The sequence below is a fragment of the Schistocerca serialis genome, chromosome 4, assembly GCF_023864345.2.
Source record: "Schistocerca serialis cubense isolate TAMUIC-IGC-003099 chromosome 4, iqSchSeri2.2, whole genome shotgun sequence".
Classification (NCBI taxonomy): domain Eukaryota; kingdom Metazoa; phylum Arthropoda; class Insecta; order Orthoptera; family Acrididae; genus Schistocerca; species Schistocerca serialis.
Window position 1 is genome coordinate 325547483 of NC_064641.1, and position 27466 is coordinate 325574948.

At 45.4% G+C, this 27466-nt stretch overlaps 1 protein-coding gene across 1 annotated transcript in view; it reads right to left on the bottom strand.

Annotated features, from left to right (window-relative positions):
* Window positions 1–10412: 10412 nt before the first annotated feature.
* LOC126474435 (serine/threonine-protein phosphatase 6 regulatory ankyrin repeat subunit A-like) overlaps window positions 10413–27466 on the bottom strand; it is a 36737-nt gene continuing 19683 nt past the window's right edge. Inside the window, exon 2 of the mRNA XM_050101906.1 lies at window positions 10413–11766. Within this exon, the coding sequence (XP_049957863.1) occupies window positions 10413–11766 (1354 nt within the window). The remainder of the gene's footprint in view (window positions 11767–27466) is intronic.

Here is a 27466-nt window from a genome sequence, read left to right on the forward strand (position 1 = left end):
GTGTAGTAACTATGCCGAGTCAACAGGAATACGACATATAACACACTGGAGATAGCTACGCTGTTAGCTGAAATCTAAATCAGCAATAAAATACAGTTATTATGACTGATGCTGTCTTCCTTCCTGTCCTGCAATTTGGTCATGTCTTGATACAACAGAGATGTGTGTATCGGCTGTAGTAAAAACTACTTTATTCTAGCTGACTTAAAATCGTTGAAGGTTATACGAGTAATTTAAATAGCAATTGTACACCTGTGTTTTGGTAGATCCTATAAATTTTCACTGCAATTTCTGCTTGTAAATTACTTGAGATTTTGCTTTTGCGAGTAGTCTTACCTGCGACTATTCTTTTTGTAAGTATGGAGCCTAGGCCGTTACTCAGAAATATTCATACCCAGAAATGTGCAAAGCAGTCTGATTTACCATTAGCAGCAAATTCATATTTGTAGGTAGTGTAGCCAGTCTTCTCCCCGTCTCCATGGTCAGCTTGACTATGCAACATAAAGTTGGCATCTACGATCTAAGATCTGTTTAATCAGCCACAATCTAGCAACTGAAACGAACACTTGGATATTTGTAAAGGAAATAATCTTTCGGTCAGGTGGGAATAAAATTCAGTGAGTTTAGTTCTGGTTAGTTATTAGCACCCTAATTTCACTTCTCGCCCACTCACATTCAAATTTGTTGTTACAGCATTGTCCACTATATGACCTAATATGAGGTTTACACTTAGCATATCTAGATATTACTTCATATATAACAGACAAGATTTATTTATCTCATACACTACCAACCTTCTCACAATTGGAGTGAGTTGTGGAAAGTCGCGGGAGGCCTGCAACGTACTTAAATATTGAAAGTCTTTTTTTCACTTTTTGGCTGCTAATAACAGTCCTGTACAATAAATTAATATAGTGGGCCTGTACATGTGAGGTGAACTTAACGGCGATATTATAGTAGGGCAAGAGGACTAAGATCAACATGAGATGGGACATATTTCTAGAACAATTTGACAGATCACTGAGACTTCTAAGTCGAAGCAAGGCCCCTGGGTTAGACTACATTCCGTCAGAACTACTGATAAACTTGGGAGATCCAGCCATGACAAAACTCTTCAAAGTGGTGTGGAAGATGTACGATACAAACGAAATACCCTCACAATTCAAAAGGAATGTAATAACTCCAATGCCATAGAAAGCAAGTGCTTACGGCTGTGAATATTACCGAGCTATCGGTTTAACAAGATGAGGTCGCAAAATACTAACACGAATTCTCTACAGAAGAATGGAAAAAGTGGCAGAAGCGGCATTTGGAGATCAGTTTGGACTTCATAGTAATTTAGGAAGACGCGAGGCAGTACTCACCCTACAACTAATATTAGAACTACGTTTTTAGATTTGAAGAAATCTTTCGACAGCGTCGACTGGAATACACTATCAGAAATTCTGAAAGTAGCAGGGGAGTTAAATACTGGGAGCGGAAGACTACTTAAAACTGGTACAGAAACGAGACGGCAGTATAAGAAATGAAGGGCGTGAAAGCGAAGCAGTAGTCGAGAAGGGACTGGCCGTCGTAGCTTATCGCGACTGAGGCAGCAATAACGGAAATCGAAAAAAGAAATGGAATATGAGTTAAAGGTTAGGCAAAAGAAACAAAATCTCAGAGTTTTGCCAGTGACATTGTAATTCTGTCAGAGACAGCAAATATCCTGGAAGAGCAGTTGCACGGAATGGATAGTGTCTTTAAAGGAAGATGTGGGAGGAACACCAACTTAAGCAAAACAATTATAATGGAATGTTGTCGAATTATATCAGGCGATACTGAGGGAATTAAATTAGGAAACGAGATACTGAAAGTAGTAGGTGAGCTCTGCTATTTGGGAAGCAAAGTAACTAATGATGGCCGAGGTAGTGAGAGTATAAAACGTGGACTGCTAATAGCAAGAACAGCGTTTATGAAGTTGAGAAGTTTGTTAATATCTAATATAGGTTTAAGTGTTCTGAAGTTTTTCAGGAGGTGCTTGTCTTGAATGAATCCAAATATAAAACTGGGACTTGGATGACAAGTAGTTTAGAGACAAGGGGATAAGAGGCTTTTAAAAACGTGGTGCCATAGATGAAGACTGGTTGGGTAGATGCCGTTACTGAACAGAAGTTTCTGGACAGAATTACAAATACAAATTTTGTGGTACGACTTCATTAAAAGGAAAGATCAGTTGATATGAACCATTCTGAGACATCCAGAGTTTACCAATTAAGTACCAGAGGGAAGATAGTGTGTGTGTGTGTGTGGGGGGGGGGCATTGTAGAGGGGGAGCAAGAGATGAATACAGTAAGCAGATTCAGAAGGGTGTAGGTTGCAGTTGTTATTCCGAAATTAATAGATCTGCACCGGATGGAGTACCATAGCATGAAGAGCTGCATCGAATTTATCTTCGGACTAAAGACCACAACCACCACAACAACAATAAGTCCACTTTTTAAATCAATATTCACACGTTTCTCGCACATTGTATCAGAACACTTGCGAAAACATAACAACTGTCACACAAGCACTATCTCTAGATCCCATTAAGAGTATACCCATTTAAAATTATTGGCATATAAATTTACATGCCAGATGAAACAAATACAGTGTATCTTGTCACATAATTTCAATGCTATCCTTGATGCTCAACTGACGACTTACTGCCGTTAAAAATACTACTTATTATCACATGCCATCAGTGTGTACGGTTATGGTGTCGTGATTTTGTAGTAAAATTGACGGACAATTATTGACAGAATCAGTATCAGTAACAAGAGTAAAAACATAAAACAACCGTTATAAAGTTTCTACGTTATTTATGGTATTCAACAAAAGCGGTGTGAGCTCTATTTGCATTCGATGTGACGTGCTTCATATTTGTAAACTGGATATTTTTCAAGCATAAATCTTCAGTAGTCGATAAATTACGCCACAAGGATTCTGGGTACAAAACAATGTGATTGTCGGTTGTCAGTAGTAGTATCCGTTGCCAGTATCATCCTGAGAAAAGTAAGTGAGTGAATCGAATGGGCATCGTGCTATTACACAGTCTAGAAATACGTTGCAGAGCCCACAGATAAAGATATAAAGGTTGTTGAGGTTTTGCAGTACGACTTGATGAAGAATAATTTGATATGTGTGAAGGCATTCAGGTAATGTCATTGTACTGTCATTATTTAGAGGTATCTCTCTTTATTGATATCGCTTTGTTAGTTCGATTTTGAGATTTTATTAACAAAGTTAAATATTCACATGGCGTGCACTTAGAAGTTTTAGATCTACCACTCCCTTACCATTCTATTAGCTCATTTCTTGGCAGAAACATATTTTATTATAAAGTGATTTTTGTAAAGATGATTTCACTTGTTATATATAGTTTTTGAATGCTCTCTTCTACATTATTCAGTAAATGCAATTAGCTGAATACTAAAGCTTAATATGCTTAGAGTAATTACATTTCCTTGCACTGCACTGTGCAAGTCGCCTATCCTTTAGCTGGTCTGTTGCAGGGCTCTAGTTGTATTTTCATCACTTTCGAATACTACCGAGTTTCCGTTGCAGCAAGTAAACAATGAAAATTGTTTGGGCCAAGTTTACATCACAGTCATCACAATAAAATAATTTAAAGTTGAGCTTTTCATTTCAAAATTAAGATCACTTCAGATTAGGAAAACATTAGCTCAGATTTTAGAATTTCTTCCAATCCAAATGTGGAACTGGAAAGGAGGTTAGGAAAGTGGCAGGAAGAGAATTATAGGTCACAGAAAGAGATGAGAAAGAAAGTGGAGGAAAATGACAGAAAAATAGAAGAACGTAATAGGTCACAGCAAGAGATGACATCACAGATGCAGAATTTGTCAGTTCAGATCGGGCAAGAAATAAGCGACGACGTCCAGCCGGTAACAAATCATTTAGAGACTAGGAACTGTGATGCTGAAAAGAACAGTGCCGAAAGAACGAAATACGCCTAGGAAAAAATTAGAAATTAGATGAGAGGATCGCAAATATCGAACCATATCATGTTCAGAATAAAGACGAAGAGTTAGCAAAAATAATGAGTGTGGCACTCTGGGTAACACTGCTGTGGTCACTCAAGTAAAACAGAATGAGCAAGTTCATGCTGTTATTCGTGAAATAGACGAAGAAAGTGGATCATCGACATTACAATCAGAAACACATAAAGATCAACTAGATGCTATTTCTGAAAAGTCGAACTTTCTGTAAAAGTGATGAATTTGTCAAGCATTACACGTAAGGATTATGACAATTTCCCTGTTCATTTTTTAGAAACCGGAGAATACGAAGCCTTGAAATGATTTACAGACGGTCAAAGAAAAATCTACCAACAACGGAAACAGGAAGTAAATGCCAATGGGTCTCAGCTCACACATGTCGAAAGAAAATTTACTTGAGGTCAAGATGTTAGCAAATTTGGTCATTCTCATTCAGATAATTTAAATTAAAATAGAAGTGTGTGGCCTTTATGTGATCATCCTACTCTACAACTTTCCTTTCGAGGACAAGGTATTGCGCAGCCAAATCGTTGCAACAAACAAAGTTCGAGAACACTGAAAAATATGAACATCGACAATAAGTATTTCTTGACAGAAAAGTCAAAGTGTACCGAAATTTTGGTACGAAATTCAACTTCAAACTTGGCTGGGCCGATTTCAGTTCTCATTACCACCCAACTGGCCACTTGCTCACCAACCAGAAGTCATGTGCGGATACCTAGGGAGCGGATCAGTTACAACGATGCGATCTAGAGCGAGAGAATATCGAAGTCAAGGAGAATTTTATTATGCATGATTGCCCACATACTGGTAGCAGATTACAGAAGACTGACAAACACGGAATTATTATGCTTAAAATCTTTGATCAGTTAGAATATTCAAGTCACACGCGTTATTCTGAAGACATAGTGCGGAGAAACTAATATTTGTCAAACCCCTATAGTCTATCTGAACTCTTACATACGTATTTGGCAAAACTGACAACACATTTACGACTCCTTACGCGGGCAGGAAGATGCTAAGATGATTGGGAAGCATTTCAGGATGTACTGCAGGAACTGGAGACATAATAACGACAGCCTAAGAGGAGACAGTTACAATAGTTACAAATAAAGTTTCAATAGTAAGTAATTTTGACAACCGGAATGATTTTAGAGATGAAAATAGACATGAATCACAGAACACACTCGATTGGTTATCAAGAAACAGTTTTCTTAACAGAGTCAGCTTCCACACCAATGATATACGACATAACTCGTGGCACAATAGGAATCATGGTAATGAAAATCATTTCGATCGAAACAATCAAGATAGGGAGAGATGAGGTTGGCTTTATAATGGTAGAGTGCCGAAAGAACGAAAGAGACAAGTTGAAGTGACTGAAGTTCAGTCGCTTAGCCCACGCGACAATGCATATCACGAACGTCCAACGGAACAATGACTTGCTGTACCTACATATAACAATGTACTCTATCAGACAGAAAATACCGCTGCCAGAGCACATTAAAAAACAGTGCATCTTTTCCGACTTCACAAAGATTACATCACAAGGAAGAAGTAGACCTAGTATTGAGAAATACAAAGAAAGATGCTGCAAGACAAAAGAAATTAAAAACCACAAGATTTAATTTAAGCAATTTATACGTTAGACATGTTACTGAAATCCCATCGCTTATCACATAAATGTAAAAAGCTGAGTGATAACTTTTTTCTTGTTTATAACAGACCTTACCACACAGACATACAATGGTCCACGACATTGCTGTGGAGGATGAAACTTTGTGCATGTACAAGAGTAGAGGGCTTCACCATGTCAGTCATGTGAAGTCATTTATTGAGTACAACGTAACTAAGTTTGCTGTGAGTAGTTATAAATTTTTCATATTTTGTGTTTGCACTTCGCCACATTCATGCATCCATCCTGTTGTCTTTTTTATTGGGGAAGGTGAATTACTGTATGTAATTTTGCTGTTGTATCTCCAGTCACATGCATTGCAGTAAAGACATATGATTTTCCATAGATAGTAATTGGCTCTGTGTTTTTTCGTATGTTTATGGGATTTGAAAATGCAATGAAAGTTGAAGATGTATTTTAAATTGTGTTTCAAAGAAGAAATTATTGTTGTTCGCCTAATGTAAACCGATTAAAAATTTTTAAACATGCATGAAGAGTAAAACGGAAAAGTGTACACAAATCCCTAACACATTTTTCTTCTAATATGAGCATTACATCAGATTTTTCACATTCACATTTGATTTCTTCTGCTGTGATATAGTTTAACTTTTAATCTTATAAGGTGACCTAATGCAGATAAAATTGCTTGTAATAACATTCTTTTCAGGTTATGTAATTTTTCCTCTTAGCACCAACAATATTTAATAACGAAGTTTAGGGACATGATGGTTTTAGGTAAGTTATATCATATGGCAAGTGGGAGCTCTAATTCTGGAGAAAGGTCAAGTGTGGGTACGTTTAACTTACATTCTATTTAGTAAGCATGAGGAATTTAACATTTCATGTGATGGTATGTATTTGGGTTTTCTAATTGTTTGTGATGTTGTTGGCTTTCGAAGCAGCATGACAAATAGTATAGAGGTTAATGAATAAAGTGTGGTACTGTGGAATATTAAGTCAATAAGTATGCTAATAAAGTAGAGGTATTATTTTTAAACAATGAGATGAAAAATACAGATAATTAATAATGTGTGATACCACGTAATGTTGACAGTTGAAACTTGGGAATAAAGTGTAGATTTCGTTTGTAGTGGTCAAATGTGTATGAAACCGAAGGTTTATGAAGCTATGGTAGTAACAGAAATTAGGAGAAAGGTGACAAGATCGGAAAAAGAAGTCAACATTGATGAATTGTCAACGTGCTGAAGGGAGGTGTTGGTAACCTCACACGTCTTTATTACTGGTAATTTTATGTAAAGCCTCTTTCGTTTGTATTCTGATTTTATTTAAACAACAACGATGAAGGTGAGGCACAAAAACAGGTCATTTGCAACGTTATTTGAATGGTAAGGTACGTTTAGTTTCAAGAACCACGTTTGTACTCGTATTTTTCTTTGTTACCGTAAGATAATATTTTTAGGCCTTTGCTTGTGACTGACTGGTGACTAATGAGAGCATTTATCTTTCAGAAAATTCTCTGAGAGCATTTAATAACCTTTTCTTTAGTTAGCCCAACCATGGTTGTTCCCTGTCTTCATATGTTTGTACTATAATCGTTTCTTGTCCTCACATATGTTTGTAGTTACTTTCTTCCCTTTCCTTATATATGTGTGTAGTTGTAGTGGTGTAGTAATGGTCTGCATTCTTTGTATAGTGACTTAAAATGTGAAATTTCTTATAAATGTGCTCACAAAACTACTTCATTGTTTCTTGCCATTAACCATTAACACAGTTCACTGAAAATAAATCTGCTTGCTAATTGCCAACACGACACCTGACAAACCCGACTACACACTGTTTGCACAAGGATGCAAGTTACATCTGCCTTGATATCAAAGTGTTTACCTCTTCCTCAGCATGCTACTTTTGTGTCTGGACTACTGACGTTCTCTAAAACAGATGCAAATCAGCAGAGGCAGCAGCTAAATGAAAATAAACTACTCACTACTAATTTCTTTCATTTTGCTTGTCAGAAACAATCTGTAACTTCATGTGGCGTAAGATGCAATGTACACACCATAAAGTATTCAAAACGTTCCTGTAAATTATGAAGGTGGAGGGTACCTTAAAGAAAATGATTCTTGAGTAACCAAACTGATTATTCGCAAAAACTCTGCCCGACATAAGAAGACGAACAACTACAAAACTCTCCCATTTTAAAAGAAATCGATTGAGTTATTTGTGACATAATGAAAAACAAAGGTCAAATTAACACCAGCCATGAAAGTGGTTACCTGAGGGACAAAGATTTCCTTCAGTTAATACTTGTGACGAACAAAAATTAGTTCTTGCTCAAGCCTTCGTTATCTTTAAAATTCTTTCAAAATCTTTTCCATCAATACAAAGAATGAAAAAGTATTATAAATGAGTTTTCATCTCCATAGTAAAGTATTCCAGATAGCCTCTCCCAGAGTGCCAAGGAAACATCTCCTCTGAAAAACTCAAATGCTCATAACAATGACTCAAATGTTCCCACGCTGCACAACAGACTGACAAGCAAGTCAACTAAGCACAGAGTCAAGGACGTTACTACCACTCATGGAGTGACCTGAATCGTATTTGTCCCAGTAGTGTAAGGTGAATAATTTACAGTAGCAGAAAACATACGGGAACTCAAACATTACACAGTCAACACTAGCCCTCTATTACTAAACCCTCTTACAAATTGCGATTTAAGATGGTAACTAATCGCGGTTCCTGCGGTCTAGTACCGCCATTACGGGATGTAAAACACGGCAGTTTGTACATTATATTTGACGTACAACTGGACACCTTATAGACTTAATTAACTAGTGCATAAACAATACATTTCGAATTCCTTTTAATATGATATGAAGTTATAAAATGTTCGATGGTTCAATAATGAGTAACATTTTCTTCCCTTTATTGTTCTGTGGTTGAGGATAATTAAAAGTATAGTTAAAAGTGCACAAACCAAAGTTTCGGTATATTATTGAAGCTATGTGAGCTAATGATGATGGGAAGAAGAGAAAGGGAGGACAGAGGGGCAAGTCTTCATAAGAACGAGACCCAGTAATGAACAGTACTGACAAATCTAAACTATGTAGACAAGACCCTTTGTACATCTATTACGTATTATTGAAAATATACCAGAGAGGGGATAGGAAACGGCGCTTAGGTTTTGGGGAGAAATATCTTCATTCACCACTTTTTTAAATTTTCCTACCGAATCGGTGTCAGACTTCCGTATCCAGGTTTGGCGATGTTGACCTCTATCCTAGCCTCCCACTGATAATGCGTAGAGATTCTCGTCAGTTGAATGGACTGTGTAAATGAAATGTCGGAACAATTCTTCGCGAATTATTTGTCGTTGCAATTCATTGGAATAAAAGGACAAACCTCTATTCAGAACAGTCCGTCAGTCCATTCAAAATTTCAGAGCAAATACTCGTTCCCCCGTGTGCAGTGCGAAGACCATGGTTATCTTATCCCCATTCACGCGGAAGATACAAAGGATTTATTTGAAGTGCCGCAGACTCTTGAAACCTAACAATAGTTACAAATTCCGCCAGATTGTTTTTAACATTATAGTTGAAGAATTGGAGAGTGTAACATCTAATTTTGTTGATGAAGTAATGAAAAACTTTGAAGGAACCATATTCCTTGAGCAACGGAATTTCCTCGCTGTGCTAAACTGCTGTGGGAAAATGTATTCAAGACAGAGGCCACTAGAATAGTTCTGTGTAACTGGCATTCAACAGCAGCTTAGATCCTTTGGCGCGAATCAATGTACTACTTAAACATGATATGAAAGTCTATAGACATACAGGACGTAGAAAATAGTGATAAGTAGACGTATCTCGGGGACTCTTCAGTTGAAGCTGAAATAAAATTTCGTAGTTTACTCTACATGCTACCACAAGGAGTTTAAGAAGAGCCGAGTATCTGTAATTTCACCATTCAGTTCACAGAGACTTCGCAAAAGAAATTTTCTGAAATTTCTTCGTAGCAGTTACATTTCGAGAAGTTCATGGCAGATTGTAATTCAAGCAGTTTCCTCATTCATTTCATGTTAGTTGGTTTTAGCAGTAGAATTTCCGCAAGCTAATATAACTTTCCTCGTACCGAACGTCGGTTTGAATCAAATGGTGTTTTACCAAACAGCGTGATCAATTTGGAGGTAGGTCGTCATTGTGTACTCCACCAGTTACACAAAGATTTACACTTTAATGAGGACTACAAACCACTGTGCATCTCTGAAGTTTTCACAGCAAATGTTTATAGGAGTGAAAGTAATGATAAGTGACACACAAAAGTACTAGGACTGACTGGTAATCAATCCTGGGACATTTTTATCGGTAGCCTGACGCTTCACAACTGAGCCATCAAAGTGTGAGAAGTGGCAGTAAGAGAGGCGTTAGTTCACTTGCTCAGTGGCAGTTTTACAGCATGCATTCTTTGAGGCATGTGATTTAGAGTACTTTGTAGTTAACGATATTTGCACACTACTGAACATTCAGTGACCCAAAATTAAAAGGAAACCGAAGGAAATTGTTTCGAAACAACGTAACTGAGTGGTTGTAGATAATCACTGTTTTAGGATATGAGTTTGAAATGAGTTATTACATTGATTAATAACTGAATATAGTAATTATTAATAGAAAATGTTTTTATTAATACAGAATGTGTAACATGCGGCTTTCTTTTTTACTATACAATGACAGTGCTGATGAGCTCTAAAAGGAAATAGCGTAACAGTCAGACTCAGTGGATGTTGCAGATCTATGTATGCCTCCTCGTAGGCTGTTCAACCATTCTACTACGATGTCGCTCCGCTCTACTGCTTCGTTCACTGGTGTTTCCCACGGCAACATACTGAACGACAGAGTCGCCGCTGCCACAAGGGCAGCAGTAGAAGAAGCGACCCCGTTCACGGCAGTCAGGTGTAGAGGGGTGAGGCCCCCGCCGTCTGCCACATCCACGTCAGACCGCCGCAGAGAGAGAATATAGTCCGCCACTTCGTCGTGCCGCTCTGCAATGGCCACGTGCAGAGGGGTAGACCCTTCCGCGTTGCTAGCGTTCACATCCGCGCCAGCACCGATCAGAATCTCTACAGTTTTTCTGTCGCCGACTAGAGCTGCCATGTGGAGGGCTGTGTCCAAATCCACACTGGCGCTATCAACGTCTGCTCCCCGCTGCAACAGAAGTACTACCGCCCCCACGTGTCGGTGGCTGGCTGCTAGGTGCAAAGGAGTGCGGCCGAGGTCATCGCGGCATTCAGTGTGTATTCCGGCGTCCAGAAGTAGTTCCGCACACCTCACGTGACCGCCGGACGCCGCTTCGTGCAGGGCCGTTCGATGCATGGCGTTGCGAGCGTCCACGTCGACGCCCGCTTGCAACAGCGTGCGAACTGCGCTCGTGTTACCCTTCCCTGCTGCAGCGTGCAGGAGAGAGACACCGTCTGGCGTGGAGACGAAGGGGTTCGCCCCGAGGTCCATAAGCGCGTGAAATCCTTCGTGGAATCCGGAGGCCAGCGCCGTGTGCAGTGGTGTGTGGCCCTTCCAATCAGCGGAATTCATGTCCGCACCCAGGTCCTTCAGCAGTGACAGGGCGGCGGTGTTCCGGCTGCGAACTGCCCAGTGGAACACGGAATGCCCCTTGCTGTTTTGGGCCGTCAGTGACGCTCCTGCTTCAACGAGTTTCTTGATTGACTCCACACAACCGGCGAAAGCAGCGATGTGGAGGGCTGTGTTTCCATTGTCGTCAACTGCGTTTACGTCAACGTCAAATTCCAAGAGCAATGAGACTGCCTCCAAGATGTCTGCAGATGCTGCGAGGCGAAGAGCTTGGGACTCACCATTAGGCAGACGACTGATTCCCGACAAATACGGCAAAACCGCAGTCTTGGGCATTAGATGTCCACCGAGAATGTCGCAGGAGGCGGTTTCCTCGATTTTACCACCAGTAGCTACAAAGTTTACTCTGAACGTTGAATCCTCATCCGTTCCATGCTGCTCGTATTCACCAGGAATCATTAGTGTCTCAGGAGCTGAGAGAGTATCCGAATCAGCATCATCCCACTCTTCAAACCTGAAATAAAAAACTTATGTTATTCTGGACGTGCAATAACCACTCTCAGACTGCAGGTGGCAGCACTAGCAGTGGACGATAGACGCGAAAAACAGAAGAGTCGTCATATAATGCGGAAACAGATATTTATCTGACGTCCAAGACAGCATGATCTTTGGCCTCCGGGTCAAGCGTGGAAACATCTCCAAACCCGCTTAAGTTCTTAAACAGTTGGCGGGCTGCAGTGGTTTAAGTATAGCATGCCTAGCAAATTTGATTATCCAAGACCGGCGGCTAGGCAACCGCGGTGTACCATGGGTCAAACGACAAGTATGAATGACGGCAGCGGATGTGTGTGCGTACAAAGTAACGTGCAACAGTTGGACAACTGAATACCCAGATGAAATGTCCACCAACAGCTTCCTCAACGACCTTTCGGTGAAAGTTGCTGTGTATGGGTCACAGTAACAGGCCTGGTTCATGCACCCATACTGATTGCTGATCATTGGCGACGAAGGCTTGTATTTGCATGCCAATAGCGCAACTATTCTCCCACTAAGTGACGGCAGATGGTCTTTTCAGATGAATCACGTTTTCTGCTCCACCAGATGGCCGTAGGCGTGTACGGCCTGCAACAGTCATCGGAAGGATCCCGGCCAGAGGGGGGAGCGTTATAGTCTGGGGAATGTTGTCACAGCATTTCTGGATGATCTCGTCATTATGGAAGGCACAGTGGATCAACAGATATGCAGCTGTCATTAGGGACCACATCCACGCCCACATGCAGTTCGATTTTCCTCGGCAAGACGGCGTCTACCAGCAGCACAACGTAACCAGATACACAGCTCGTACTGTATGGGCGTGGTTCTAAGAACACCAGGATAAGTTTACCGTACTTCCCTGATCATGAGACTCATCGGATTGAAGCCCAATGATTCTGTAAGTACCTCTCGATAGGGCTCGTCGCGCTATTTATCTTGAACCGAGAATATATTCCTGGTTTCGTCAAGCGGGGGCGATCTGCAGTGCATGGTAACGGGAGAAAGCTTCACAAGCCAAGATCGCTAAAAACACCATTTTACTGTATGGCCTGTTTCGACAGAGCTATACTGTAACCATGGAATCTGAAGAGGGTGAACAACAGATGATACGAAAGTATTTTGCAATTATTATATTACTACTTGATACCCTGCTTTGTTACAGAATCTATGAAATGTTAACATACCATATGCTGCTGAATTTCTACAACTATTATCCATGAGGGTTACAAGTCGCTCTACATTGCGTATGTACACCGTGATCATGAAGATCACTACACATCACGATGTGAACTGTAAGAACCAACCGCCACAATGTCATCTGGGGAACGTAGCCGGAGGACTCCGGTCAATTGGCAGCTGGTAGTGTACACGAACACTTGCAATCTGCTCAGTATAGGTTTATGTCTGTACATAATACTATCACAATCGACAGTCCACTGTAGTTAGCTTCATGGTAGTGGGATGTACATAAGCAGCGTGAAGCGACTTTTAACATTGGTGGGTAGTTTATCGTAAAAATTCAAAAGCATAACGTATGTACCAAGTTGTATTACGATCATCGTAAAATATTTTTCTATCAGCTGCCGTACATCCTTTTGCAGAACCAATAATGACGGCATGGATCTGTCGAAAACGGTCACACAATGAACAGCTTTTTTAGCGATCTTTGCTTGTGAAGCTTTCCTTCGTTATTAAGCGAGACACACAGCGCAAATGGCCACGGTACTGGAGTCTTCATGGCTCCACATCCCCGTCGGCACCTTCCAGAACCTCACTGACACTCTCCCCTGCACGTTCGCGCTGCAAAACGTGGTTAGTCCAGTTTTTGTGGGTGGGCACAATGTCATAGGACCCTGTAAATATGGTTTCTGTAGTCTTCCGCACCAAACTCAAGGCACAGGAGTACATGGTTTTATATTATAAAGTAATGCAAGTCATTTTAAACTGTCTAGTTTATGTACGATGCTAAAGTTGTGAAGCTTTCACATACACCAAAATATCTAACAGTATATTTTCATTAAATAGTAGCACAGATGCCTCCATTGGAATGACAGTCACCAACGGCTGGAAAATATTCGTTAAGTCAGCTATGGTTGACACACTGATTTTATCGAAATGGGAGCCCTGATATTGAGAACTTACACATGGGAGACCTGATACTGAGAACAAAGAGATGGATATTATGAGAGAAAATGTTTCGAAAATAAGTAAAGGCTTGTTAATGTGCCTTGATGCGAACCTATTTATCAGCACTGACCAATAGTTTTCGCTATAGCAAACTACGATTCGGTAGTTTTGGTTCAGTACATAAATGAGGAAGTAAACAGTAGCCTTACCAGTTGTGTTGGTAGCTTTGGTAGGGAAGAAACATCAATGAATAAGTGAGAGGAACAGGAAGCTCATGACTTCCCTTTATCTCGTTTGTTAGTTCGTTTTCTCCCACATAACTAGAACCGCACATCATTCAGTGTTAGTCCATTGTGTAATTAATATGCTTACAATTAATGAATTGCATTTTTTAAGTGAAAAAAAATTAGCTACTCGCATAGCTTCTGCGCTTTTATACAATCAAAGCAATTAGTTTTCATTCAAGTACAGTTTAGATGCACACTGCACCGACACAAAAAGTCTGTATAATTACTGTTTTTATTTTAAAATCAATAGAATGTTCTCCGTCATGATCAAATGGAGTTTCCTGTTTTATCAAGTTCAAAAGTTGTGCAAAATAAAAGAAATATGTTTCGTATAAGCTCGACAAAGTATTGAGGCATTATTTGATGTGTGTTTGTCCTTTGTTTTTATTTTTTCTTGGTTTTGAGGAAATTCCGTGTGTAACACCACTTAATTTCTATTTTTACTACTGTATCACTATTTCACGCTAAAAAATCAACATTTTTCGAATAAAACCTGAATTAAGAAACGACAATTTTAGTTTTGCTACGAACCTTTTAGTTTTAAGTGACAGATAGGAGAACTATGTAAAACAATTTTCCATGGGTTACGCTTGTGGCCCTTTATACATTGTTACTGTTTCTAAGAGGTTCACCGCTTCCTATTCGTAGGGATTTCTGTTGAGACACTAATTGCATACGCAGGCAAAGCGAAATGAGGTATGGGCCGATAGGCATGCAACACGTCAAACGTACAGGTAACATGGTTACAAACTTAAAGCTCGGTTTACACTATCAAGTTATTGCAGCAATTTACTTGCGCGGAGGAATTTTCCGCGCGAGTTTTGAGTTTTCTTTGTGTGGTTTTAGGGTGCACAACTACGGTGGTCATTAGCGTCCAGACTAATTTAGGAATGCTTTGCGAGGCACAAGGTTAAAACAGCAACTAAAAACGACAACACTATAAAAGGCACATTAACAGGCAAGGGATTAAAACAAAACAGCATAATCAAATGTCCTTAGACAGGTTTGTCAAGTGGATAAAACGAAGGACGCGAGCAGCTGCTCCTGGGTCATCCGCTAAAATTTCATCCAGAGTACATGGCAGGACAAGATCAATGCGCAGTGTATTAAAATTCGGACAGGACATTAAAATGTGGCGTACCGTCAGCAATTGCCCACATGGGCATAACGGCGCCGGCGCAGCCGTCAGCAGATGGCGATGGCTCAACCGGCAGTGTCCAATCCGTAACCGGGCCAAAACGACCTCCTCCCGCCGAGATGGGCGTGAAGAGGGGAGAAGTTTCAAGGCCCGAAGCTTGTTTTCAGTAAGTGTAGACCAATCGGCATGCCACAGCGATAAAATGCGCTGACAAATGACCCTGCAAAAATCAGATGAAGGCACACAACAAGAAGCTGTCCGAGTCTGGATGACCACAGCCTTGGCTGCGGCATCTGCAGTTTCGTTCCCAGGGATACCGACATGGCCAGGAACCCACATAAAGGTAACCGGAGAATCGTCCGCCAGGTGCTGAACAGAGCGTTGGAGCCTGTGCACGAAACGGTGAACCGGATATGGATCACTGAGGCTCTGGATGGCGCTCAGGGAATCAGAGCAGATGACATAAGCAGAATGTCGGTGGCGGCGGATGTAAAGAACAGCCTGACAGAGGGCAAATAGCTCAGCTGTGAAGACCGAACAATGGCAATGGAACCGGTATTTGAAACTGTGTGCCCCGACAATGAAAGAACACCCGACACCGTCACTGGTCTTAGAGCCACCTGTATAAATGAAGATCGTATTAACGAACCTCGAACGAAGTTCGACAAACCGCGAGCGGTATACCGAAGCAGGGGTAACCTCCTTTGGGAACGAGCTGAGGTCAAGGTGACCGCGAACCTGAGCCTGAAGCCAAGGTGGCGTTTGGCTCTCACCACTCTAAAGGTTGTAAGGAGTGAAAAATCAAGGTGCTGAAGGAGGCGACGAAAGCGAACTCCAGCGGGTAGCAGGGCAGGTACATACAACCCGTATTGACGGTCGAGAGAGTCATCAAGAAAGAAACGATAAGACGGGTGGTCGGGCATTGATAATAGCCGACAGGCATACCGACAAAGCAGTATACCGCTCCCGTGGGTTAGTGGCAATTCACCGCCTTCAGCATGAAGACTCTCGACGGGACTAGTATAGAACGCACCGATCGCAAGACGTAACCCCCGATGTTGTATAGAGTTGAGGCGGCGTAAGATGGACGGCCATGCAGAGGAGTATACAAAGCTCCCATAATCCAGCTTTGAGCGGACGATCGACCGATATAGGCGAAGTAGGACGGTTCGATCCGCTCCCCACGACGTACCGCTGAGAACACGGAGGACATTTAGAGAACAGGTACAACGGGCAGCCAAATATGACATGATTTTTTTTTGTTTTGGGGCGCAAAACTGCTATGGTCATTAGCACCCGGTCTGTGACTTACGAAACGGTCAAAAACTAAAATGGAAACCAGCAGCAATGGGAATGAAACTCAAAAAATTGGAGAAGCTAAAAACAGAAGGAAAGCTTAAAAATCCACTACAGAAAGGGGTTGGTTGTCCCCAAAAAGAGCTTCAAATGACTGACGTCATCTCACTGGCACTAATAAACTCGAAAACGCGATCGGCCGAGCGCGTGTCATCTGCTAAAATGGACGATATATCAGGCGACAGCTGTAGACGGGCGCGTAACGGAGTAAAATAGGGGCACTCAATTAAAAGGTGTCTTACCGTCCACAGCTGAGAGCAGTGGGGACAGAGTGGGAGAGGACCGTCGCTTAAAAGATGTCGGTGGCTAAAAAGACAGTGCCCTATCCGAAGTCTAGTTTAAATTACCTACTCCCGACGACGCGTTCGGGAGGAAGAGGTCCAAGCACAGGGAAGAGCTTTCACGTCCCGCAATTTATTACGGGGAAGTGTCTACCAATGTGCGTGCCATAAAAGAACAACACGACGACATAAAACACTCCGTAGATCGGCGAAGGGAATCGATCGAATAGCTGGCCGAAGAAGAGAGACTGCAGCCTTGGCCGCTATATCGGCCGCCTCATTGCCACAGATACCAATGTGTCCTGGGAGCCAGAGGAACGCCACCGAGACGCCCCCCCAATTGGAGCAAGCGTAGGCAGTCCTGAATCCGGTGGACCTCAGGGCGGACAGGGTAGAGAGCTTGGAGACTGAGGAGAGAGCTGAGAGAATCTGAACAGATAACATACTGTACCCGCTGATGGCGGCGGATGTATTGGACAGCCTGGAGAACAGCGTAAAGCTCCGCAATATAAACCGAACACTGGTCGGGAAGCTTTATCGATTTGGGGTGTCGCCAACAATATAGGCACTCCCTACACCTAACGATGTTTTCGAGCCATCAGTGTAAATAAATGTGGCTTCCTTCATTTGTGCACATAGAGCAGCAAATGCCCGACGAGAAGCAAGTGAAGGGGTACCATCCGTGGGAAAATAACAAAGGCCACGGAGCAGGCAGGTCCGGGGACGGAGCCAAGGCGGTGCTGTACCCCAAGTTGTCAAGAAGGTTTTAGGAAAGCGGAAGAAAAGAGAATGGAGCAGTTGACGTAAGCGGACTCCCGGTGGTGGCAGGGAGGAAGGGCGGCCTGCATACCCTACATCCAAGGAGGCGTCGAAGACAATGTCATGGGCTGGATTAGCAGGCATGGAAGACAGATGGCTAGCATAACGACTCAGAAGGACTGCTCGCCGATTGGACAGCGGAGGTTCAGCAGTCTCAGCATAAAGGCTTTCCACAGGGCTGGTGTAAAAAGCTCCAGACACTAAACGTAATAGAGTCGAGACGCCGAAGAATAGACGGCCGAGCAGAGGAGTATACTATGCTTCCATAGTCCAATTTCGAGCGCACTAAGGCGCGATAGAGGCGGAGAAGGACCACTCGGTCCGCTCCCCACGAGGTACCATTCAGGACACGGAGGGTGTTGAGGGATCGCACACAGCAAGCTGAATGATAGGAAACGTGGGAGGACCACCACAGTTATCTGTCAAACATAAGACCAAAGAATTTAGAGACGTCCGAAAACGGAATGTTGACAGGTCCTAGATGTACGGCGGGTGTGAAGAAACTCCGTACGATCCCAATAATTAACACAAACGGTCTTACTGGGAGAAAAGCGGAAGCCTGTTTCGATGCTCCAAGAGTGGAGGCGATCGAGACAGCCTTGAAGACGTCGTTCAAGAAGGCTATTCCGTTGAGAGCTGTAGTAGATCGCAAAATCGTCCACAAAGAGGGAGCCTGAGACATCACGGAATAGACAGTCCATAATTGGATTTATCGCAATGGCAAACAGTACAACACTTAGCACGGTGCCCTGGGGTACCCCGTTTCCTTGGGAGAAAGTACGGTAGATAGTAGTGTTCACCCGCACTCTAAATGTGCGCGCTGCCATAAATTCGCGAAGAAATAGTGGCAGCCGACCTCGAAAGCCCCAAGAGAACAGTGTGCGGAGGATGCCCGTCCTCCAAGAGGTATCGTATGCTTTCTCCAGATCAAAAAATTTTGCTACTGTTTCGCGTTTCCGGAGAAAATTGTTCATGATATAAGTGGAGAGAGCAACAAGATGGTCAACTGCAGAACGATGCTTTCGGAATCCGCATTGGGCAGACACTACTCGTGAGAGAAATGGGGCGATAGCTAGAGGGGAGACGTTTGTCCTTTCCAGGTTTCGGAACAGGAACGACGATTGATTCCCACCATCGTCTGGGAAAAGTACTGTCGGTCCAAATTCGATTATAAAGGCGAAGGAGGTAACGCAGACTATGGGTTGATAAATGCAGCAACATTTGGATGTGGATACCATCCGGGCTTGGGGCGGAGGAGCGAGAAGAAGAGAGTGCATGTTGGAGTTCCAGCATGGAGAAAACAGTATTATAGCTTTCGCGATTTTAAGAGGGGAAAGCAAGAGGTTGCACTTCCGCTGCATGTTTCTTCGGGAGAAACGCTGACGGGTAGTTTGAAGAGCTCGAAATCTCAGCAAAGTGTTGACCCAAAGAGTTAGAAATTGCGACAGGGGCCACCAACGTATCATGCGCGACAGTGAGCCCACAGACCGGGGAGAAACTAGGCGCGCCAGATAACCGTCGAATCCGACTCCAAACTACCGAGGGGGGAGTGAAGGTGTTAAATGAGCTAGTAAATAATTTCCAGCTTGCCTTCTTGCTATCGCGGACGACGCGACGGCATCGCGCACGGGACTGCTTATAGCAGATACAGTTGGCCAAAGTAGGATGGTGGCGGAAAACGCGAAGACCACGTCGCCGCAGCCGGTCGCGGTGGTCTCGCGGTTCTAGGCGCGCAGTCCGGAACCGTGCAACTGCTACGGTCGCAGGTTCGAATCCTGCCTCGGGCATGGATGTGTGTGATGTCCTTAGGTTAGTTAGGTTTAAGTAGTTCTAAGTTCTAGGGGACTGATGACCACTGCAGTTGAGTCCCACAGTGCTCAGAGCCATTTGAACCACGTCGCCGCTCACGTATTGCGTCACGGCATGCCTCGTTCCACCAAGGAACTGGGGGGCGCCGGGGCAATTCGGAGGTGCGTGGTATTGAACGTTCCGCAGCGGTGAGAATAACGTCGGTAACATGTGTGACCTCATCGTTGACGCTGGGAAAGCGACGGTCATCGAATGTCGCTAGAGACGAAAAAAGTGTCCAATCGGCTTGGGCAAACTTCCAGCGTCGCGAGCGCATATATGGCAGTTGAGGCTGCAGTCGAAGAACACATGGAAAGTGGTCACTCGAGTGTGTATCATCAAGAGCGAACCATTCGAAGCGCCGAGCTAGCGGAACAGTACCGACCGCAAGGTCCAAATGAGATAAATTTGTCGTGGAGGCAGACAAAAATGTGGAGACCCCAGTGTTGAGGCAGACTAGATCCGCTTGGTGGAAGACGTCTAGCAATAGGGAGCCACGTGGACAAGGATGCGGAGATCCCCAAAGCGGGTGGTGGGCATTGAACTCCCCAACCAGCAAATAGGGGGGTGGAAGCTGATCAAGAAGATGAAGAAGATCAGCTCGTGCCATTGGTGTGGACGATGGAATGTATACCGTACAAAGAGAGAACGTGTATCCAGAAAGGGAAAGACGGAAAGCGACAGCTTGGAAGGAACTGTTTAAGGGGGTTGGGTGATAATGGAGAGTATCATGGAGCAGAATCATGAGTCCTCCATGGGCTGGAGTGCCTTCAACAGAGGGGAGGTCATATCGGACGGACTGAAAATGAGGGAGAACAAAGCGGTCATGGGGACGCAGCTTTGTTTCCTGAAGACAGAAGATGACCGGCGAGTAGGATCGTAAGCGGATCGACAATTCATCCCGATTGGCTCGAATGCCGTGGATATTGCAGTGGATAATGGACATAGGTTGGTTGGTTGGTTGTTTGAGGTTAAAGGGACCAAACAGCAAGGTCATCAGTCCCTTGTTTCAAATAGACTCCATTCTGCTAACGGGACATCTCAGTATAGTCAGAAAAATAAAACGGATAAAGGGGAAACGTAAAAGGGCAGTCACGTTGTCATTAGTAAAAACAAATGAGGGAAGTTGGCAAGAGAACGAACCCAACACTATGCTGAAACAGCATAGGCAAGACCACCTGTGACTTAAAAGGTACAACTGCTATAATGCAGAAAGCACGTATGGGAACAGAAAAACTAACCAAGCCTTAAAAAGAAGGGGTAAAAACAGAGTAAAAGGGAAAGAAAAGAGGATTCCGGTCAGGGAGGTGAATCGGGAATCTCTGAACACTGCCTACAGTGGGAGACACCCAAACACTCACCGCCCTGCCCCAACACCAGAGGGAGATTAAAAACTTTAAAACTGAGAATAAAAACCACTCTCCCGGAGGAAACCTAGAACCAGAGAGACCATCCGGGAATCGTCAGCCAACATCAAAGGTAAAGTGTGGGGGAGTCTGTACTTAGCACGCAGAGCCAAAAGAAGGGGGCATTCAACCAAAATGTGGGCCACTGACTGGAAGGCTCCACAACCACATAGCGGGGGTGGCTCATCACGCAAAAGGAAACCATGGGTCAGCCTGGTATGGCCAATGCGGAGACGACACAGTGTGGTCGAGTCCTTGCGGGAGAGGCGAAAGGAAGAACGCCATGGGCCTGTATTCACCTTAATGGCACGAAGTTTATTAGACAGTGGAGTAGCCTCCCAAGAATTGGCCCATGACTGTGCAAAGTGGGATTTGATGTGAAGCCGTAAATCCGCTGCAGGAGGGGTTACAGAAAATGGGGGGTAAGTAACTGCTCCCCCAGCCAAACGATCAGCGAGCTCATTACCCGGGATACCCACATGGCCCGGGACCCATAGGAAGTCAATGGAACAAGCAGCACGGTGAAGATCAGCGAGATGGTCATGGATGGCAGAGACCAAGGGATGGCGCGAAAAACACCAGTCAATAGCAAGAAGGCCACTCATCGAGTCCGTACATAACAAAACGCGGTTGTGTTGGGATTGTTTAATAAAGGTGAGGGCCCGGGAAATTGCCATCAATTCCGCAGTAAACACCCCACATGAGGGTGGCAGTAGATGATTTTCCGTTCCAACAAAGGACGTGAAGGCATACCCAACATGATCAGCAGATTTAGAGCCATCAGTGTAAAAAACAACAGCATTCCGAAACTCCCATAAAATTTGGCGGAAAAAGGAACGGAACACCACCGGGGGGATGGAATCTTTCGGACCGCGGCGGAGATCCATCCGAATTCGAGGCCGAGGAACTAACCAAGGAGGGGTGGAGGGGAGGGAGCGAGGAAGACAGGACAAAGAAGGAAGCCGAAAATCACGGGTAAGAGACGCAAGGCGCAGCCCAACCGGTAAACCCGCCCGAGGGCGGGAGTCAGGCGGGCGACGTCCATGGTCTGGGAATAGGATAGAATAGGAAGGATGAGCGGGAGAAGAACGGATAGTAAGGGCATAAGACACCAGAAGCTGGGACCGCCGAACAGAAAGGGGGGGGATCCCAGCTTCAACCAGGAGACTATCAACAGGGCTAGTAGGGAAGGCACCGGTGGCCAAACGGATACCACGATGGTGGACTGGATCCAGCACGTGCAGCGTGGAAGGAGCAGCTGAACCATAAACTTGACAACCATAGTCCAAACGTGACAGAACTAGAGCACGATAAAGACGGAGGAGGAGGGAACGGTCCGCACCCCAGGAGGAGTGGGCAAGGAAGCGAAGGACATTGAGTTTACGGAAACATCCTACCTTCAGGAGTCTGATATGGGGCAGCCAAGTGAGCTTGTTGTCGAAAAGAAGACCTAGGAAACGAAACTGTGGAACCACAGGCAATCTTTGTGCAGCGAGATAGAGCTCTGGATCAGGGTGGACCGTAGTACGGCGACAGAAGTGGACCACCCGCGATTTTAAAGGAGAGAATTGAAACCCGTGGGAGAGGGTCCATGCAGAGGCACGCCGTATAGCCACCTGGAGCTGCCGTTCTGCAGATGGCATCGAGGAGGAACTAACCCAAATGCAGAAATCATCCACATACAGGGCAGGGGCGACCAAGGGACCGACAGAGGCCACAAGTCCATCGATAGCAATGAGGAAAAGAAGGACACTCAAGACAGAACCCTGTGGGATGCCCGTCTCCTGGGTCCGTGGAGAACTGAAAGCAGTACCAACTCGAACTCTGAATGACCGATGGATCAGGAACTGGCGGATAAAAATCGGGAGTGGGCCCCGAAGACCCCACTGATGAAGGGTTAGTAAGATGTGATGGCGCCAGGCCGTGTCATAGGCCTTGCGAAGGTCAAAAAACACTGCAACCAAATGGCGGCGCTGGGAAAAAGCCTGCCGAACTGCGGATTCCAAGCGAAGCAAATGATCGATTGGAGATCGTCCCTCTCGAAAGCCACACTGGTAAGGGGACAATAGATCCCGAGATTCGAGGACCCAAGTGAGCCGACGGGCGACCAGCCGTTCAAGTAACTTACAACCAACATTGGTCAAACTAATTGGCCGATAGCTGTCAACAGATAGGGGGTTCTGACCAGGCTTAAGGACAGGAACCACAATGCTATCCCTCCACTGAGAAGGGAAGTCACCCTGGAGCCAGATACGGTTAAACACCCGAAGAAGATGGTGCCGTTGTGGAGCACTGAGATGTTGAAGCAGCTGGTTATGAATGGAATCTGGGCCAGGAGCCGTATCATGAGAAGCAGATAGAGCAGAAAGAAATTCCCATTCAGTGAAAGGTTCGTTGTAAGATTCTGACTCACAAGTGGTGAAACATAAGGTGACAGCTTCAGCCTGCTGTTTTTGATGAAGGAAAGCAGCTGGATAGGAGGCCGACGCTGATGCCACTGCAAAATGGGTCGCAAGATGTTCTGCGAGAACTAATGGGTCCGTACAAATGCCATCTGGGAGGTGAAGGCCTGGGAGGGTGGACTGCCGATGGCAACCTTGGAGAGAGCGAAGTGTAGCCCATACCCGTGACAGAGGGACAGTGGAACCAAGGGAAGAAACGAATCGTTCCCAACATATCCGCTTGCTCTGTTTGATTAAATAACGGGCTTTAGCGCGAAGGCGCTTAAAGGTAGAAAGGCTGGCTGCAGATGGGTGCCTCTTAAACTGTTGCAAAGCTCGACGGCGATCACGGATGGCAATGGCAATGGCCGTACTCCACCACGGGACTTGCCGACGACGAAATTGTCCAGATGAGCGCGGGACAGCAAGGTTAGCAGCGCGAACAATCGCGTCAGACACGTCACGTAGGACGTCATCAATACAACCCGACAAAGAGGGAGAAAACTCGACCTGTGCAGTATATAGAGGCCAATCGGCGCGGTGGAAAGACCAACGAGGTAACCTCTCCATCGGGGAGCGGGAAGGGAGCGTGATAATCAACGGGAAATGGTCACTATCACAAAGGTCGTCGTGTGGCGACCAGTGTAATGAAGGGAGGAGAGAGGGAGAAGAAAGAGAAAGATCAATGGCAGAAAAAGTACCATGACCAGCACTGAAATGAGTAGGGGAGCCATCATTAAGAAGGCACAGGTCGTGGTCTGCAATAAATTGGTCGATAAGAAGACCTCGTCTAGATGGAAAGGCACTGCCCCACAAAGGATGATGAGCATTAAAATCCCCAAGGAGGAGGAAGGGAGGAGGAAGTTGCTGAAGAAGGGTGGTTAAGGCAGCAGGTGTAAGAGTCCTGTCAGGAGGGAGATAAAGATTGCATACTGTGACTGCAGAGTCTAAGTGGACCCTAACAGCAACTGCTTCCAATGTAGTTTGGAGAGGAATCCACGTGCTAGCAATGTCTGTACGGACCAACGTACAAACGCCACCAGAAGCCCGCAAGGGTCCGACCCGATTTCGACAGAAAACACGGAACCCACGGAGGGTCGGTGAGTGAGCATCAGTAAAATGAGATTCCTGGAGAACCACACAAGCTGCAGAGTAGGACGAAAGAAGGGATTTCAATTCCGGAAGGTGACGATAGTAGCCATTACAATTCCATTGGAGAACCACAGAACGATGGTTTAAATGAGGGCTGAACACGCTAAATCCAGTCATACCGCCGGGTCCCCACCCGTTCCCGACAAGGAGGGGGCGACATCCATAAACGACAGGTCAGAATCCGGTTGTGAAGCCGGAGAAGGGACCTCCGGTGACACCAGAGGCTCTTTGTCCCGGGACTTATGTTTCTTCTTCTTTTCAGGCTGAGATCGAGGAGGGCTGTGTGGCATAATGGAGCCAGCTGCAGCAAGATCAGGAACAGAAAGAGACCGGGCGACCTGGGGGCCGATAGACCGCGGCTCTCGCGGTCGCCGCGCTGCAGCAGACCTTTGACCTGGAAGGTGCCGGGAAGGGGCATCCCGGGAGAGGCGCCCTTGACCGGCAGACGCCGAAGGAGTGGGACACTTCTCCGGCTGGGGAGGGGGAGCGGCGCCCAGAGGAGAAGGTGTGGGAGCCGCAGGGGAGGGGGGAAGGAGAGGGGTCCGGGATGGGGGTAAGGAAGGGGGAGGAAGGGATGAAGATGTAACCAAGGCGTAACTAGATGTCATGGACACAGGGTGCAATCGTGCATATTTCTTACGGGCCTCTGTGTAGCTTAAACGATCAAGAGACTTATACTCCTGTATCTTTTTTTCTTTCTTATAGACTGGGCAATCTGCTGAACGTGGAGAATGACTACCATGACAATTTACACATACAGGAGGGGGAACACAGGGACTCCCCTCATGGAGTGGACGTCCACAGTCACCACAGAGAGGGTCCTGGGTACAGCGAGAAGACATGTGGCCAAAACGCAAGCACTTAAAACACCGCATAGGAGGTGGGATGTACGGCTTCACATCACAGCGATAGACCATAATCTTAACTTTCTCAGGAAGGGTATCCCCTTCAAAGGCCAGGATAAAGGCACCAGTATCAATACGATTATCTTTAGGACCCTTCTGAACACGCCGAACAAAGTGAACACCCCGCCGTCCGAGATTGTCCCGAAGTTCCTCATCAGTTTGAAGGATAAGGTCTCTGTGAAAAATCACACCTTGTACCATATTTAGAGACTGGTGAGGGGTAATGGACACGGGAATTGTGCCAAGATGGGTACAGGCACGAAGGGCCGCAGATTGGGCAGCCGAAGCAGTTTTTATCAGTAATGAACCCGACCGCATCTTGCTCAGGGAGTCCACTTCGCCGAACTTGTCTTCAATGTGTTCCACAAAGAATAAAGGTTTGACACTGGTGAAAGTATCTCCATCAGTCCTGGTGCAAACTAGATAACGGGGGAAAGGTTTTGCCCCTAGACGACGGGCCTGACCCTCCTCCCAGGGGGTAGCCACGGAAGGGAAGGCCGAAGGGGCAAGAGAAGCAGCACTTGAGGAATCAGTACCACGCAGAGAGACGGCCGCAGAAGAGCGGCCAGAGGTTTGGACCCTTATGCGTTTCATCTGCATAGCGTCCGCCCTGATACCACCCACTCCGATCAGGGGCTCTCCTCACGGGCGCCACCCAGCCACAGCAAGGGCCGTCCGGCACGGCGGCCATTGCCGGGAGTTCCGATGCTCCAGGATGACGAGCAACCACTCCAAGGCATGCATGAGGAGGTCACAGCTCAGGTATCAGAAGTGTGATCCCTGTGTGTTCAGGGGGCTCAACCAAAAGGGTACATAGCGACCCCACCACACGGGCTGGCTACCGTGCTGGCTATGCACCCTAGCATCAGACAACGACGTAGAAGAAAAGGTGGAATATACTAGGAGGGCACACGTCGGAGACACTAGGTAAGGTGCTCTTCCCCAAATGGCTCACACTACGGAAGAGAAATTTTGGAATGGAGGTCAAACCCCAGAGGGGGACCAAGGAATGCCAAAAGGAGGAGATGATTACGCAACAAAGCCAGAGTGTAAAACCAACAGAACCAGGAGGATAGCGGGGGCCAACATAAGCAAGGACACCAATAGAGGGAGAGGAGAGGGCGAGGGGAAAGGGGTATGGAGGGGAAAGGAGGGGAAGGGAAAGGAAATGCAGCCCGGGAGAGAAAGAAGGCTGCAATGGCTCGGGGCCCCGTGCTCGCCACGCACGTATCCACAAAAGAGTTGTGGACCCCCTGGGGGGTAATGGACATAGGGTGAACAGAAAATGGAGGAACGTGACCAAGGGTGCTGTCAACTCAACGACTGCTCAGAGCTTGCGACCGACGGCATGGAATGGCATTCAGTCGAAGGCAGAAGATCCTGATCCATAGGTTGGTCAGGAGCAGCTCCTGCCACCAGCGATCGGCCGGTTGACCGGCCACCAGCAGTGCCCCTCGGCGACACAGAAGACGGCTGAGGGCGATTTCCGCCAGGTGGTGCTGTAGATGGGACACGCCGTGGCGGAGAAGGAGAGGAACTGTGTTTCTTCGTAGCCTTCTTGGAAGTATGATGTTTAGATGAAGGAGGAACCGATGGTTGTGAAGTTGCGGTACGTAAAAACTCTTCACGAGAATGCTCTTTTTTCGAAGACTTGGCGTCTGACTTTTGGGCTCGAGATTTAGCAGAACCCGACGAAGGGTGATCCATTGAGTGGGCAGGCGAAAGTGGTGAGGTTGAACGGGCGATCTTTGCACTGGCCGATCTAACGACCGTGGTACTAAAGGTGAGGTCGCAAGTCTGCGTGGCCGCCTCCTTTGTTGGCCGAGGAGAAGCAAGGACAGTGCTGTATTTTCCTTTCTGAGGCACGGTGGGCTGTCGACTGGCGAATAATTTTCGAGCAGCAAAGGTCGACACCTTTTC